This window comes from Mandrillus leucophaeus, unplaced genomic scaffold (genome assembly GCF_000951045.1).
Source record: "Mandrillus leucophaeus isolate KB7577 unplaced genomic scaffold, Mleu.le_1.0 Scaffold805, whole genome shotgun sequence".
NCBI lineage: Eukaryota > Metazoa > Chordata > Mammalia > Primates > Cercopithecidae > Mandrillus > Mandrillus leucophaeus.
Window position 1 is genome coordinate 851,098 of NW_012108753.1, and position 18,066 is coordinate 869,163.

General features: G+C 36.2%; 1 protein-coding gene across 2 annotated transcripts in view; it reads left to right on the top strand.

Annotated features, from left to right (window-relative positions):
- STRN (striatin, calmodulin binding protein) overlaps positions 1-4,578 on the top strand; it is a 96,971-nt gene extending 92,393 nt beyond the window's left edge. For both annotated transcript variants that reach the window (XM_011967637.1, XM_011967638.1), the window contains 2 exons: positions 966-1,052; positions 1,139-4,578. In XM_011967637.1, coding sequence (XP_011823027.1) covers positions 966-1,052; positions 1,139-1,308 — 257 coding nt within the window. In that variant the 3' untranslated portion in view covers positions 1,309-4,578. The remainder of the gene's footprint in view (positions 1-965; positions 1,053-1,138) is intronic.
- Positions 4,579-18,066: the final 13,488 nt, after the last annotated feature.

Here is an 18,066-nt window from a genome sequence, read left to right on the forward strand (position 1 = left end):
GCAGATGCTATATGTAGGCTTTAGAGCCAAGGTTATCACTAGGGACACCAGGAAAAATTCACTCAAATACCAATAAAAATGATCTGTTGCTGTGATCTGTTGTAGTAGTATATATTGGGGAAAAGTAGAAACATTGGAAATAGAGGCATATGGTCATTGTTGTTCAATTATTGAATAGCATTATTCAATATTCAATTATTCCGTTATCAAATAGCCTTTTTTAGTGTTGCAGATGGAAAACCTCCAGGTCATTGTATTCGTTTTTCCATGGACTAATATTTTCTGTGTTATAAAACTGACTAGTTTGTCCTCATTGATTTGAATTGTGCATGGAGACTTACCCAAGTTTTATTTTACTACATTTCACCAGTATAAAGGAAATTTAGGAAGCGTTGTGCTGGGAGGAAAGCACCGTATATTAGCTGCCATATTTATCTAAGTATCTGCCTTTAACATGTTGACTTTTGCTGACTTTGTTTAGCTGCTGGTGATGAATATTTAATGTTTAAAATTTTTTTCTATATGTTGTATCCACCAAAATTATGGCCATGTTTTCTTTCTGTCCCATTTTCCTTGCCTCGTTGTTTTCTCTCTGTGAATTTGAATTCTGTGTTTCCACAACTCATAAGTTGCCAGTAGCTAAAGAATGCAAAGTAGGTGATTAATAATGTCTACGTTCTAATTAACAAATGTGGCTTAAGGGGTGTGTGTAGAAATTACTGACTTCCATATTGTGGATTAAAAGACAAAAGTGTAATCTAAAATTTGAGCTTTTTTGGTTTTCCGTGTCATTGCCATGACTAGAGGCAAGAGGGGAGACATGTTGTTTTAGTTGATGGAAAAAGCTGTTCATACAGTAAGCACACAGAGAGGGATGACTGGAGAAACCAGCATGACATGGTAACTGGCATATATAGACGATGAGGAAAGGCATTAATAAGGAGTATCCATCTCTTTTTCCAAAGGCAAACTGATCCACTCGATGGTAGCCCACCTAGAAGCTGTTACAAGTTTAGCAGTTGATCCTAATGGCCTTTACTTGATGTCTGGCAGTAAGTACCTCAACTGTGGATTATTTATTTGTCCTTACCATTTTCATGTTAATGTAATTTTTCCTTTCAATTTTTTTTGGGTATAGGTCATGACTGTTCAATACGTTTATGGAATCTAGAAAGTAAGACGTGTATCCAAGAATTCACAGCTCATCGAAAAAAGTTTGAAGAATCGATTCATGATGTAGCTTTCCACCCATCCAAATGCTATATAGCCAGTGCTGGAGCTGACGCACTGGCTAAAGTCTTTGTATGACGCAATGTATCATCTTCACCTTCTAGCTGTTTATAAGTAATCAACTGCACAAAAGAGATACAGAAGACGAGGGCAAGAATCAACTCGTCCTGCCCTTTTGTTCTGCTGAAGGAGCACAGAGAACATTTGTTGAAGTATAGTTTTGCAATTCATATACTGTTTTCTAAAACTAAGGTTTGTTCAGGTTGCTGCAAGCTCAGCTGAATCTGTGAGCCTGAGGTCTGTTTCAAATTTCCCCCAATAGGCATCTTTATTTCTGAGGTTGTTCTAATTCGCTAGGCAGGCCTGAGCGAATACAAGTTTAGCTTGTCCCTGTTGAGTAAGTAGGGCATGCTACAGTGGATAATTAAAAAGCTTGATAGCTGGGACTGAATAGAAGAAAACGGGAAAGTTAGACCAAGTTCTCCCCTGCGAAATCTTATTAAACACATTAAATAGTCAAAATAGTAATCTTTATCATATCTGCCTTATTAACCCCTTTGTGTATAATGACCACACAGTGTTAAGCTGAGTTTTTAATTTGGCTCTCCTTTCAACTGTTCACATAAAGCACCTGGCAAAGTGTTTTACCTGTTAGGGGGAGAAAAATGCAATAATATGTTAAATATATTATTATTCAGAAATGCTAAACAAATAGTTTGCAAGCAGATTTCTATATTGTATTACAGTTTTGAAAATAGATTTGGTATCGTTCTGAAGTTTAGCTATCAAGCATTCACCATTGTGAAGAATAGTTGATTGACTCTGCTTTTACTAACAGATTTAACTTATTCAGGTTTGAAATTCTGTTTATTTTTAAGGGTAAACAGGGCATATTTCTTTAATAATTTCTATTTAAAATTCACTTTATTCATGTGACATTTATAGTACCAGAGTGATTATTTCATACCAATGAAATCTTACTTTTCAGTGACTGAAAAGATAGAAGTTATTTGCTAATAGTCATTTATCAGCACCCACCTAATCATGCTTCAGATGATCTGTGCTCTTTCTTCTTTGTCATATTCAAGTTATCTGACATCTACCAAGAATAGTTCATAATTATTAAGAGTCCAAAGAGTATGGTTAACTTCACACAGCTGCTTTTGCAGAAGTACTAATAAAAACGAATGTTTTTTACCCTAGAGGTCCTCTATTAATCTCTCTAAGAAGAATCTCCTGGAAATCTGAATGAAAGAGTTTAATGCCAAATATTGGCTAAAAAGTTCTGTCTTTCTCCCTATTCCTCCCCCGTTGTTTAATTGAGATATATGTGTTTTAATGGGTAGTTTATCTGTATTGTTTCTAGGGAAATCCACACCTTAAAAGGCCAGGCTTCCCCAGCCCAACTTACCTGTGACCCACCTACATGTGGTCAGCTTTTGGGATTCTGAGGACCCCGCTGTCTAGACCTAGTCCTCTGTCATACCTTATTTCTGTAGCCGTTATGTCTCTCTTCATACTCTTTCTTCTTTGTCCCAAATGACAGAGACCAATCTAGAAATTAGAAATAAATTGTTAATGTCCAGCTTGCCACCAAAAATATAAATAGACTCTTAGATTTTAGAAATATTAAATCTATAAATATTTTAACCAGTTAAAACAATTTCTACATATTCCATTCCCCACATTTTCTATCGTCACAACAATGATGCTTCTCATGATATGTACATCTCCTTCTTGAGAAAGTATTCTGGTGGTGATGTGGCTAATGATTGACAGTATTTTTGTAAAATTTCTGCTTGTTTGCCTCTGGAATTCTGCGTTATACAGGCAGATTTTCTTTAAAGCTAAAGACCTGTGCTAAATTTGCATGATTTTCATACAGATTTGCTGTAGTATTTTAATACAGCTACCTTTTCATCGCATCTTTGTGCTTTGGTTAACAGGCAAGCTCAAGAGACTCCATTGTGTACTTAAATGAATTGACCTACACATGGGCTATCAGGTGAATACTTATATTTCCATGCAGATACAGAATTCCATATTGTGTTCAGTAGATTTGTTTTGGTTCTTCACAGTGAAGAAAGAATGTTTCTAACCCAACATTTGTAGAAGGATACTGGAAAATTCCTTCGAGGAAGGAAGGAAGGAAGTTGCCATTACTTGGTGTGTTTATGATGGATGACCACACAGCTATTGTTCTACCAGTTATTGTTTTAATTACCTTCTAAGATCTTCAGTACCTGCTTTACTAATGTCACTGAAATTCTAAAAACCAAGACATTCTTCCCCTGTTCATTTTATGCTTCATGGTTGAAATTTTTCTGTCAGTAAGTGGAAAATAACCATGAGATACATTGACTGTAGTGCAAATGGAACTGTTGAAAGTTCCTTAGAAAGCCAGTGCTGTGGCATTGGAGACTACAGAGAGAGTCTTCTCTACCAGCAGCGCATGATCTCAGCCTAGAAATGAGCCAAAGTGTCTTCCAACCAGAGTAGCATATACATGTGTCTGACTTTTCCCCTAGCCTGTTGAACATTCAATGAAAATTCACGGAATGAACAAATTCAATGTTTAAGCAGCCATTGAAATGCTTTCATAGAGCTTCATTTGTAAATATCTTGTTTGAAATGTATTGGAATAGTATGAAAGTTAGCAGGAGGTTTGGATCCCTGCCTTATTTTCATATGCTATGGATACATCTCTGGGAGCTTGCAGCACCCTTCTCAAAACTCAACTGTCATATGGAGCTCATTTGCTACTCAAACCATAGACAGATTATTTAACAGAAGTGATATAATGACCTTCAGTATTTTTCTATTGAACAAGTTTAACAACTTTTGCCATTAAACAAATACTTAGTTATGCAAAGTATTTAGCTTTTATAATCATTTTAGTTATGACTAAAAGGGGGGAAATTGAGCTGCATCACTGATGATGAACTTTGTGAGAAATTTTTTTTTTAATCTGACTTTCATTCCTTCAATATTCTTGCTATAAATTTCTTTTGGAGATAATGAAGATTTATTTGAAAATGTCTAAAATGTATGTATATTTTATAAGTATATATTATATATATTGTAAAAATATATATAATATATAAACTATATATATATATATATATATAAAAAAACCATAGGTGCATTTTACTGTTTTGTATTTTCATTTTTGGAGGTAGTATACACAGCAGATAATGATGAGTATGATGAGTGTTGTGCTGTTTGCTTTTGCAGTATAATATATAGTTCTAAATGTTTAAATTACTGTATATACAATATTCATTATAGGCTAGCATGCTTGTTTTAAAGACTGTCATTCTAGTGTATTAAAATCTGAATGTAAGAAAACCTGGCTATTCAAATGTGAATTGAAAAATATTTCATTCTCAGTACTGAACTATTTCCATTGAACATTCAGGCTTTTTAACAAAAACAAGTATCATCAAGAAGGCAATAGCTAGAAAATGAGAGGTGCCTTTAAAAAAAAACAAAAAAAAACAAATGCAGCCTTACAGTGAGGATGAAGATTGAGTTGGGGGCGGGGGTGGGAGGGGGGGCACAGAGAGAGAGAGAGTTAATGTGTGTGTGCATGCATGCGTGTTTGTATGTGTGTTTACCAATCTGTGAAGGTCCTGATTTGTGACCATCAATGTCTTTTTAATGTATCTGCTCAACTTCTAGGACTTCAGGGGACATTTCATGCGCTTTGTGCTCTTGAGCACCATATATACTTTCCAAGAATTTTGAATGTGAATTCCTAGAAATTTCAGTAGAGAAAAAAATAGCTATGCTTTAATTATAGTACAGTTCAGGTAGAAGGAGAAATTATTGGTTCACCAAAATTATGGGATCTCATTAATGTTGGCTAAGTAAATGTAACTTTTTAAAGGCTCACTTTTTAATACTTCATGTATTTCCCTCTTACAAAACTGCATGTCATGAAGTTCTTACGTGATAAAGATTCAACTAGTAAATATTTTTAGGTTAAATACCTGAACTAGTTAAAATTCCACCTAAAAAGAGTCTTAAAATATTTAAATGGCATCTCTCATATCTACCTCTTTGTCATTGCTGCCATTTTAACTGAAGCAAATCTTTATGACATCTGAAATGACGGTTGGATGCAATTTTTAAAAATCTATGTTGGTGCTTTTCTCAGGCTTTGTCATTTAAGTTATATTGTATTAAGATGTCACAAATCAGATTGAAAGGCTTAGAATTAATTTTGTTTTTCTTTGAAAGAATTGCTTAAAATTAACCATCAATGTTGTTAGTGAGTGGAGATACTGAATCTTTCGTTGGTGTATGTCTGTGTGATGTTTTCAACCAATAGCCAAATAATTATTGAACTTAAATGAAAAAGAGTTCTGAGTATAATTTTATTCAGATTACTTTATTCTTTGAAAGTGACTACAAGACGATTAAGTACATAATCATTCATTTTATTTACTCAGAAGTTGCCTCTCCATTACTGTTAACTTGTTTAGTTATTTATATAATTGCAGTACTTTAAGTGTTGGACACTGGGATTCAGGTTGTACAAAGTAGTAGCTGACAAAAAATATGTATATTTTTGTGAAATGTATCAAACCCTAAAGTTCATTTTAGAGAAAGGCCCAGAAAACATATCTGTGTTTAAAAACAAAGGACAGGTCATTCGTCAATAATTTGAATCATTTTTACTTTTGCCAGTACAAACTTTGTAATTGGCCATATCCATCATCCAACTGGATCTTCATGTCAGTGTAAGGGATGCCAGGTTGACAAAGTATTTAACAGTTCCTTTACATCAGTTTTTTGTTTGTTTGTTTGTTTTTAATTCTATAGAAAGTAAATGTTAGGCCAAACAGATCCCTAGATCCCACTCATTGATTCCGGCAGTATTCCTAAAGTGGTGCTTAGGGGGTCAGAATTTTCTGGATCTTTGCTAATCCAAGCTTTAGATTTAATTTAACTGGGACCACATGCTTGTCATCCCTCTGATGCAAATTTTCAAAATCATTTTAATTTAGATTCTGATGTCTGCCTGGGTTTTTAACAGGCTGTGAACCAGTGAGTGCCTTGTTAATGTAGAATGATTTTTTTTCACCCTGGGTGGGTGTTAGTTAGCTCCTCTCTGAAAATGTCTCAGAGAATGGTATTTTAATTGACTTGTAGAGAGCTGCTAAATTTGTTATTATCAGCAATCAGAAAGTCTTTGGTCTACCACACATCTCCCTCCCTACTATCTCTTCATTGTTTGGCTGAAGTTTGCCTCTTGTGAGAAAACAATACAACTCCCCTTCTCCACACACTTTTTTTCTAGCCCAGATTAATAGGTATCCCCTACCCCCATCCGAACTCTATGATCTAATACCTGTTTTTAGGAGGAACCTCTTCTTTTTAATAGTGAAATATGCTGGTTATTTTATGTTTTCTCAAGTTCAGTTCACTAGAGCTGGCCGCAGGGTGTCATCAGTTCAGATTCCTAAATAATCCTTTCTCTCCACACCCAATCCTCCAGCTGGTGAGCCCTGGGCCAGATTGTTTGATCTTCAGGTATTTTAAATTTTAGTTACATCAATTAATGTAAATTAATCCAAATGCTAATTTTTGTGGTGCAAGAAGTTTCTTTTGTAAATTCAGGGTATGGATAAGCTAATTAAGATATCCATCTTTGGTGGCTCTAAGTGTATTATTTGTTTTTAAATAAAGTGTACAAATATAGATAACGTGCTATAGGTGTCTCATGAATTGGAATATTTGTCAGATTTGGGATCTAGCTGTGACTTTACAGTGAATCAGTTAAATTAATATAGTCTCATTTGGGGCTTTTGGGGGAGGAGTCGTAGAGGGGTGCAGAGAAATAAAAGGATATTAGACAAAGTATATGTGAGTCCAAAATTAATGAACCAGTCTTAATTACTGATTGTGAGGAAGAAGTTTATAGAGAATTTGGGCCTCTGAAAAGCCAGTCAAATTAAAATACCTTCTAGGATTGAGTCAGTGATACTTTCAGAGACACCTATGTTTAATGAATAGGTTTTATGTTTTTCAAATGTTCAGTTTAAATGGCTTTTAAAATTTATACACATATATAAATACAGTGTTTTTATTTTTTCTTTGGCTACTTAACAGACACACACAAGCCTTCCACATTCCTTGCCCCTTCAAATCAACATTATTTTTCAAGGCCTGTGCCCTGCCCAGAACTCACAATCTCTTTGTTCCAGTCTGGATCCACAATACAGTATGAAATTTAAAAGGCACTTCTGGTGTCCTTGAAACTATCCACCATTGTTGGTGTTCTGTATGCTGGTATATTAATGAGTATTATATCCTTTGGTGTATACACACATTTTCAGTAGTGTTGGAAACATCTCTTTTACCTTTTAATGAGGACTGAGATTAGCTTGAGTAATTTTGGAGTAATCTATCTCAGGAGGTCATTAAGACTCCAAAAATTATTCATGGATTGATGAACCCCCTGGGGTCAGCCTAAGATTGCCAGGTAGTGTTTTGACCTCCTCTAGGTTTCCCAAGATCACTGATGTTTTGCAGGGTCCCAGCATTGTCCTGGCATATAAAATATTCCCAGAACACCTGGGGAGTCGAGCATACCTTTTCACCTAAACATTATAATCATGGAGCATCCCTCCGCCTGTTACTTCTCAGGATGACCAGAACACTCCAGTTCTGTAAAGAAGCACTGACATACGGCTCTGCAACTCTGAAAATTGGAATCCGTTTTCTGAAATACAAATTTTAACTAAGTTTCGTATACTTTCAAAACCAAACAATTCAAAATCCACCAAACAAAATGACTCACTTCTAAGTATCACTCAAACCCTACAAAACCTAACCCTTTCCTTATTCCTAATTGATATTTCACTAAAAGTAATGGTGGTTTCAGTTAGATTGGAAGTCATTTGGGTGAGCAAAGTCTGCAATAACCTACTGATAAGAAGGACCTATTTCATAGAAAAGTGTCTTGTCCTTGGTGATTTAGCCATTCACCTTAGATGAAGACTGGTCCAGGTGCCAGCTCCATATTGACTTTTTCTGTGTATCTCTTTAGATACCCAGTGATGTAAAGGAGAGCCCACAGTGAAACATCCATTAAACAGCACTTGGAGTACTATAGTGTTATGCCATCATAAGATCTCATGTATGTACCAGGTTCCCAATTCATTGCCTCAAACCGAAGATTTTTAAAAATTCTAATTGCATCGTCAAATTAAGGGTAATGGTAGGGAAACCCATCATCCACAATTAAGTATACCCAAACTGAAAACTTGAAGGAAAAAAGCACATGGAAAGCAACATTTTACAAACAGCTTGTGGTTTGTATATGTGCTGAAATGTTAAAGTATACTGGCATCCAACTACTTCCCTTTGGAAGTGGAACCAAGACAGTAATTTTTCATACATAAACAAAATTAACTTAGAGCAAAAGTAATTTTATCAGAAAGTTTATTTTGGGTGCTGGATAACCTAGGTGAGTGTGGGGAAAGAAGTACCTTACCAAAAAGGAGAAGCAGCTGGCCCTGTGACTGGAGCCATATTGTCTTCCACTTCAACTTCAATGGGCTGGCAAGATACCATTTCTGACCTCAAAGAATGAATGGTTCCAATTCTGGCTTGTCATTAGTCCTTGTTAACTAAATTAAATATTTTAAGGAAATATATCAAAAGTATCCTAGAGCCCCCTGGCAAAATGTCAGAGGGAATAGTTATCATTTTATTTTAGGAAGCTGTAAAAACATAAACCCAAGTATTTTGTGTCGTCTGCATATGTCAGGATGAAGACCAGGCATGTAAGAAATATCCTAAAGTAACCAAGTGATAATCTCATGAAAAAATATGAGAAGAATTTTTACAGAGTGAGTTCTCTTTTGAATGGTTTTCACTATGCTGTTAAAAACATTCTTTTAAATGTACTTACATCTTTTTCTGTAGCCCACATATTTCAGAATATCCTCTTGATAGAATAATATCACTCCATATGATTTTTAGAAAAAGAAAAACTCAGTGGTCTCATATATTTTGACAGTTGTTTGTGAATAATACCCTCCCCCACAACCTTCCCAGTACTCAACTGCTGTGTAGGAATGCTTTCTTATGTGGTAAATATCTCAGTATTTTGCTGCCTGGTATTTATTCAGTTTCCTTGTATATCTCCAGGTCAGAAGGAATCAGGCTTTCTCCCAACTCTGACACTTTCAGACTTTTATTTCTTTTTGGTCAGCCTTTTAACAAGAAAGACAATAAGCTCCTTTTGTCAGAATCAATTTGATTAAAAAAAAACTACGCTCCTTATTTCTCATTGCTGTAGAATACTTAGGAATACACATGTACTAATTACAATTTAAAAGTAAGAGAATCTTTAGAAACATCATTGCTTTCTGGGGGTATTTTGAACTTGAAGGTCGCAGTTCCAGGCAATTTTGTGCCCTTGAGGTGTCCAGTTGATAATATAGCTTGTCTCTGCTAATAAATACACAAAAGTTTTATTTCCTGTGATTTTCAGAAATTATTTTTGGAATAGAAAGATTAATAAGGAATATGTGATTTTTATCTCCTGCATTATCTTTCAAAATCTTCTGGATATTTTTTGAGGCATGAGGAGCAGGTAATGAGATTTTTTTTCCAAATGCCTTGATTCTCTCCCTTAACCCAGATTTTACATATTATGCGTTGCTCATTTGTCACCTGCAAAAATAAAGGTTAATGATTGTTTGCTTCTGTCTGTATAAGCTCCATAAGGCACAGATCATGTTTGTTTTTCGTGCCTGGTGCCTTGCCATATCAAAGGTACCTTGTAAATATTTGTTGGCTGAGTAATCAGAGAGCCCATTTCAAAATCTAAATCTATCCAAATCATCAAAGACAAAAAAAAAAAAAAAAATCTCTGACAGCTGATGTTCAAATGCATTTAGTTCTGTAGAGCTTATCCTGAGATTGAGGTCTTCACCTTGACTGGGGAGGAATTTGGACTTTACTTCACAGGTGGCAACAAAATGCCTGAGTAGCAACCTCTTTATACTGCACAGTTCCAGTCCTACCTGCATGAAAACTGAGCAGAGTATGTTGGGGACAGGAAGGTGTCCCTAAACCCTGTTGATGACCTCCCATCTATCCCTGCACCCCCATATCTCCTCTGCTCATCCCCTGTTCCCCACTGGCCTCTGATCAGTTGATGGGGAGATTTTCTAGCCTGGAACCTGAGCCTGCCTTGATTGTCCTGGGCTCCAAACAGGTCGACTTCCACACTCTTTCCTTGCAACCCACAGATGGCCCTATTGACTGCTTTTGTCCAAGGAGAAAGAGGAACCTCCCAGTGGAATCTTGTCAGGAAAGGCATCCCTCTGGGGAGCTTTCTTTGGAGATGAAAACTCTGGGACAAAGTTCCTCAGGATGCTCTCAGGCTGGTTTTTGTCTTGAAGATTTTATAGTAATTATACCAATGTTTATTAACTCTTCTAGGAACATCTCTGTCATTGGTTTTCTGACAGCACTCCAGCAGGGCCCAGGGCTTTAGCTGAACAGTGCAATTGTTTTAGGAATAGTCAACAAGTTAGAGACCAATTTAATGTTTAAATCATTAAAAGAATCATCAACAGCAAATTACATATGAAATATTCAATGAATAATCTCAAACATATACCATGTAAGAACTATCTGTCATTAAAATTACTAAAAATATGATTCCTTTAAGATCAGTTCAACACGGAAGAAAGAGCAGGAATTTGGCCTGGAGTTAGGACATTTATTGTCTGTTAGATTTTAGACAAGTCAGCTCTTCTAAATTGGCTTCTCATCTATGAAATGGGGATAATAGATCTGCCTAATTAGGTTGATTTGAGATACGGATGTAAAACACCTAATAAAATAAGCATCCAGCAAATAACTATTGTTCACTCTCTGAATACAGACTTCTGGTCATGTAGTTGTGTCACACTCCTGATAGCTTCTAGAACATCAAGGTTTTAGGGGAGAGAGGATAAAATGAACATTAAGAGTAGCAGAAGACTACTTTCCTTAATATTTGAGTGCCAGCTATATGCCAGACAGTTCTAGTTGCTGGCAGTCAGCAGTAAACAAAAACTTTTATCTGATGCAGCACACACATTCCAGGTGGGGGAACAAGTGAAATATACGGAATATTAGTGACAAGTGCAGAGGGAAAAAAAAATAGATCAGGGAAGAGGGATGGTTTGATGTTTTTCAGGTTAAAGTGACACAAATTAAATGCAAAAAATTAATAAATGCATAAAGGTGCATAATGGCAAAACTAATCATGTCCCATCATACCCCTTCATTCCTACCTCCCTGATATGTATCTTTCTAATTATACAAATATGTATACCTAATTATTACATATGGGGTTTTATTCTACATGTTACACTGTACTTGCTTTTTCTAATATAATGTGTATCATGAGCACCTTACAAATCTATAAAGGTATCTCAGATTTCTCTAAGTACACACATACAGTCTAACATTAATGAGAAGATATTTTGGTGGGCAGTTGGCTTTAAATAAATGGGATCATGTACATTCTCTGCATCTTGCGTTTGTCATTTAACAATATATGATGAGAATTTCTCTAAGTCTGTCATAGCTCTTATTTCCTTTTTATTATTACAATAAACATTCCTGTGTATATGTTTGTCACTATGATGGTTTTACATCTGCGGAATAGATTCCCTGGAGTAGGATTGCTGCATTGAGGAATATGTATATTTAAATTTTTAACTAAATATTGACAGATTGTTTCCAAAAGTGGCTGGAACAGTTTGTATTTCCATCAGTAAATGTATAAAGACACTTTTCCCTTAATACTCATGGCAATAACTATTGTAACATTAAAAAATACATAGAAAAAAGAAAAAAATCCTGGCGGATGTAGTGATTTTTCGGTGTTATTTTGATTTCCATTTTCCTGACTACTATAAATAGACATCTTTTCAAATGTTTGTTGGTCATTTGGATTGCACTTACAACTGAATTATCTATTAGTATCTCAAAGTTCTGTAGGTTAGAACTCCAAGGAAACTCAACTGGGCTCTGTTCAAGGCCCAGCAAGGCTGAACTGAAAGTGTCTTCCAGGGTGGGTACTTAACTAAAGCTCTGAGGAGGAATTCACTTCCAATCTCATTAAAGTCAGGATGGAGGTCCCTGTCTCCTAGCTGACTGTCAAATCTGATCCCTTAGAGGTTGCTCCATGGTCCCTTGCACGTGGTTCCTTCCACCTTCAAAGCTTGCCAGGGTGCATCAAATTATTTTTATACTTTGACTCTACTTCTACCAGCAAGAGAAAACTCTGCTTTTAAGGGCTCTTGTGACTAGTTTAAGCACACTGAGATACGTTAAGGTCAACTGATTAGTAGCTTTAATTACATCTGCTAAGTCCCTCTGTCCTGCAAGGTAGCATCACCGGTAGAAGTAACATGAGAAGCAGAGTTCATGGGGGCCATCTTAGAGTTCTGCCTACCACAAATATTGATAGTTATACCTTTATACACATGTTTTAATTTTTATTCTTATTTTTGGTCCATATGTTTCTACCGTTTGTCTTTTTAATTAACTGGTTTGTAAAAGCATTTTGTATATTGTACAATATATATTCAGATTTTCTGCTCTTGGATGCAAACATTTTTTTTCAACTCTTGTAAGTTGTCTGTTGACCACATTCATAAGTACTTTTTCCAAATAAAACTTTACCATTTGAATTTCACTTGAGTGAATTGCATATTTGCATTTAAAATGTTTATTTTGTCATTCATTTTTATTAAAATTGTGCCCATGTTTCCACTGTGTTTTTTAAAATTTGCAGGTGCTCTTTTTATACTACCTGTAAACCCTTTTTCTTATTATTTGCAAGTGTTTTTCTCCAAAACTATATTATTTTTGTTGACCATGTTTATAATGCCTTTTCTCATTTAAAACTTTATATTAGGGCTGGGCAGGGTGGCTCATGCCTGTAATTTCAGCACTTTGGGAGGCTGAGGCAGGAGTATTGCTTGAGCCCAGGAGTTTGAGACCGGCCTGGGTGACATAGTGAGACCTCAGCTCTACATACAATTTGTAAAATACTAGCTGAGCACGGTGGCACACAGCCATAATCCCAGTTACCCTGGAGGGTGAGGTAGGAGAATCGCTTGAGCCCAGCAAGTGGAATCAAGATGGCTCCACTGCACTCCAGCCTGGGCGACAGTGAGACCATGTCCCAAAAAAAAAAAAAACCAGAAAAGCCCAGAAAACTTTTTATTAGTAGATCTTCAAGTATACTTATATATAAAATATAGGCATTTGTGACTATAAAATTTTAGAAGTATTCTGTATTGATTAAGAAGGTTTCCATTCCTGGGTGGCATGTATAAGCCACTAGAATGACTTCAACATTTTTTGTTTTTTGGTTTTGGTTTTCTACATTTATGTCTTTACTCCATTTGTATTTGGGTGTGTGTGTGTGTGTGTGTGTGTAGAATGCAAACATCCAACTAAATTTTCTTCCAAGTGGGTTGCCAATGCAGCACTCTATTAAACTACCTTTTCCCAATGAATTGAAACACCAGCATTGTCATAAATTTATGTATTTAATAAGGTTTATTTCTCAATATATCATGCTGTTTCACTTACAGTTCTCCTTTCATGTGACAATATCTCATGGATTCAGTTATTGGTGGCTTTATAATATGGTCAGGGGAGCTTTTCCCCTTGCCAAGCCCCTGCCCACTGTTCTTTTTACTGCCTTTTTTGGCTATCCTTAGCATTTGAAGTATGTGATAATGTAATCCAATTTAACCAAATTAGGAGTTAAAAGTACATTAAATTTACATATTCAGTTGGGGAAGTTTGGCCCACGATACTGTCTTCCCATCTAAGAACATCATATCATTTTCTGTTTGGATCTCATTTATATCTTTAGTAAGATTTGAGAGTTTTCTTTAAGTTCTTTGCCTTTAAAACATTTTAAATATGTTCTTATTTTGGTCACTATTGTGACCATTTTCATTTGTAAGAGCTTATTACAAAGAAAGAGAGGGGCCAGGTGCATGGCTCATGCCTGTAATCCCAGCCCTTTGGGAGGCTGAGGTGGGAGGATTGCTTGAGCCCAGGAGTTCCAGACCAGCTTGGGCAAAATAGCAAAACACCATCTCTTTTAAAAAAATTAAAATTTAGAAAATAAATTTTAAAATACGCAGAGAAAATCTCTTTTTGTATACTTATATACAAGAAACATTGTATATGCTTACAAAGTCTCATGAATTCTAGCACTTCAGAGTCTCTTGAGATTTTTAGAAATACAATTAGGACATTCACGAAAATAATTTGATCTTGTCTTTTTCATTGTTTGACAGATTCCTTTCTGAAATTTTTGTTGTCTAGAAACTCCAGTATGGTGTTGAGTCATAATGGTGAAAGTAGGCCTCCCTGTCTGTTACTAACTGTAGTTGAAATGGTTTTGGTACTTAGTTATTAGAGTATTTTACTTGTTATTTGGTAAATATCTATTTTATTTAAATAGGTTCTTTCCTGTTTTGTCAGGAGATCTTATTTTAAGAATGGCTGCTGAATTTCATCAAATGCCTTCTTAGCATCTTTTGATGTGATCATGAGTTACTCTTTAAGCTGTTGACTAACCGGATTGTGTGTATGAAGTTGACATTAAAACATGCTTGCCTCCTTGAAATAAAGCCAATTTGGTAATAATATGTTGTTCTTTTCATATAAGTCCTTGTTTCCGTTGCTGATCTTTTATTTGGAGCTTTAGCATATTCACAGATTAGTCTTACCGTTCTATTTAAAGGTCTCTACTTTCAACTCTTCTTTATTCCTTCATTTTAAGTGTGTTTCCTATAAGCTGCCTATTTCTAGGTCTTCCAGGAAAGAAAGTGGCTGGTATTGGATGTATTGGGTGTTCACTGATTTTGTTTTATTGTGTTCATTATTTTACTTCATTGTTTCTTTTCGTTTTTGCTGGATTGATCGTCATTCACTTCCTGTCTTTCTCATGTTAATGTGGGATTTCTACTGTGCGTTTCTCTTTCAAAATTATCTTCGTTCATAATGAAATATTTTCGTGCTACTATGTGAAAAAACGGAGTCACTCTAATCTTCACTAACCCCCTACCAACTTGAAAAAAAAAAATGTGATTTTTAGAATACTTTGACTTCCTGTGCCTCTCCAAAATAAGTGATGCTTAAAGATGCTGTTACTTTCCCTTTCCCTATTCTCTGTCTGCGTCTTAGATTTTACTGTTATAATTTAATTTCTATGCTTTTAGACTACTTAAATTTCCATTTCGGGATCTTATATCAATAATGTTAGTATTTTCCTCACATATTTCCAGATAGTCTGTCATTATTTTGATAGAGAACCAGTCATATCAGTGTTTCTTAAGCATTTTGGTATTTTAGGTGGGACAACTCTTTGTCGTGTAGAACTACCTCTCATACATCTCATGTCATGTAGAACTGCCTCCCCTCCCCTCGCCTGCCCTCCTTTCCCCTCCCCTCCCCTCCCTTTGCCAGATGAGAACACAACAAGAAGGGAGCTATCTGTAAGCCAGAAAGAGAGCCTCACCAGAACTCAACCATGGTGGCACCTTCATCTTGGACTTCTAGCCTTCAGACTGTGAGAAATAAAATTTGTTTATTTAAGTCACCCACTTTATCATATTTTGTTATGGAAGCCCAAGCTGACTATACAGACGGCAAAGGAAGTCTTCCTAGAGGCCTCCAGCAGACTTCCCACGTGTCTCATTGGCCGGAACATTGGCCTCCTCTACATTTAAGGGATGTTGAGAAAAAGTATCTCACGTTTCTGCCTCTGCAGGAAATAACAAATGCCAACCAAGAAATTCTGTTTGCCACAACTCTCTTTAGTCCTTTATTTCTATTTTGCAATTTCCCTGTTAAAATAATTGGGAGCCATTAGGCTGAGACACCTCCAGCACCTTGGGTTCTTATGTAAACACAATGTAAACAGTAAAATGAAACTTAACCAATCAGAAACTGCCAACTAACCTCTAATAAGGGACTGTCCACTTTAATCAAACAGCTATTTTCTTCATCTTGCTTCCTTGAATACTGTATTAGTTACAGTTCTTTTTGAGGGACAGAACTAATAAGATATATATGTGTGTGTGTATATATGTGTGTATATGTATATATATGTGTATATGTGTATGTATATGGGTATTTATAAAGTATTAATTCACACGCTCACAAGGTCTCACAATAGGCTATCTGCCAGCTAAGGAGCAAGGAAAGCCAGTCCAAGTTCTGAAACTTGGAGTCCAATGTTTGAGGACAGAAAGCATTCAGCATGGTTGAAAGATGTAGGCTGGGAGGCTAGGCCCATTTTGTCACTTCACGTTTTTCTGCCTGCTTTATATTCGCTGGTGGCTGATTAGATGGTGCCCACCCAATTAAGGGTGGGTCTGCCTTCCCCTGCCCACTGACTCAAATGTTAATCTCCTTTGGCAACACCCTCTCAGACACACCCAGGATCAATATTGCATCCTTAATCCAATCAAGTAGACACTCAGTATTAACCATCACAAACACCTTATACCTTTTTACCTCCTCAGTGGAGTGCTGAACTGCTTCCAATCTGGTGCTGCCTAATTTATGAATTGCTGAATGCTCAAATAAACTCATTAAAATTTTGATGCACCTAAGTTTATCTTTTAATATCTCCCCCATCATTTATTACTGATTATAAAAAGTAATAAATGTAATTTGTAGACCAAGTCCTAATATCCTGACTCTTGAAAACAGTGCTTCACCTACAGAATGGAAGAAGAATTTTGCAATCTATCCAACTGACAAAGGTCTAGGATCTGGAATCTACAAGGAACTTAAACAAATTTATAAGAAAAAACCCCATCAAAAAGTAGGCAAAGGATATGAACAGACACTTCTCAAAAGAAGACATTTATGCAGCCAACAAACATGAAAAAAAGATCATTGGTCATTAGAGAAAAGCAAATCAAAACCACAATGAGATACCATCTCACTCTAGTCAGAATGGCAATTATTAAAAAGTCAGGAAACAATAGATGCTGGAGAGGATATGGAGAAACAGGAACGCTTTTACACTGTAGGTGGGAGTGTAAACTGGTTCAATCATTGTGGAAGACAGTGTGGCAATTCCTCAAGGATCTAGAACCAGAAAGAAATACCATTTGATCCAGCAATCCCATTACTGGATATATACCCAAAGGATTATAAATCATTCTATAAAGACACATGCACACATAGGTTTATTGCAGCCCTATTTAAAATAGCAAAGACTTGGAACCAACCCAAATGCCCATCAATGACAGACTAAAGAAAATGTGGCACATATACACCATGGAATATTATGCAGCCATAAAAAAAGAATGAGATCATGCCCTTTGCAGGGACATGGATGAAGCTGGAAGCCGTCATTCTCCGCAAACTAACATGGAACAGAAAAACCAAACACTGCATGTTCTCACAAATGGGAGTTGAAAAATGAGAACACAAGGACACAGGGAGGGGTACAACACACACTGGGGTCTGTTGGGGTGGGGAGAAGGGGAGGGATAGCATTAGGACAAATACCTAATGCATGCAGGGCTTAAAATCTAGATGACAGGTTGATAGGTGTGGCAAACCACCATGGCACATGTATACCTATGTAACAAACCTGCACATTGTGCACTGTTGGGAGCAAGCCCCCCAAAATCTGGCCATAAACTGGCCCCAAAATTGACCATAAACAAAATCTCTGCAGCACTGTGACACGTCCATAATGGCCCTAACGCCCAAACTGGAAGGTTGTGGGTTTACAGGAATGAGGGCAAGAAACACCTGGCC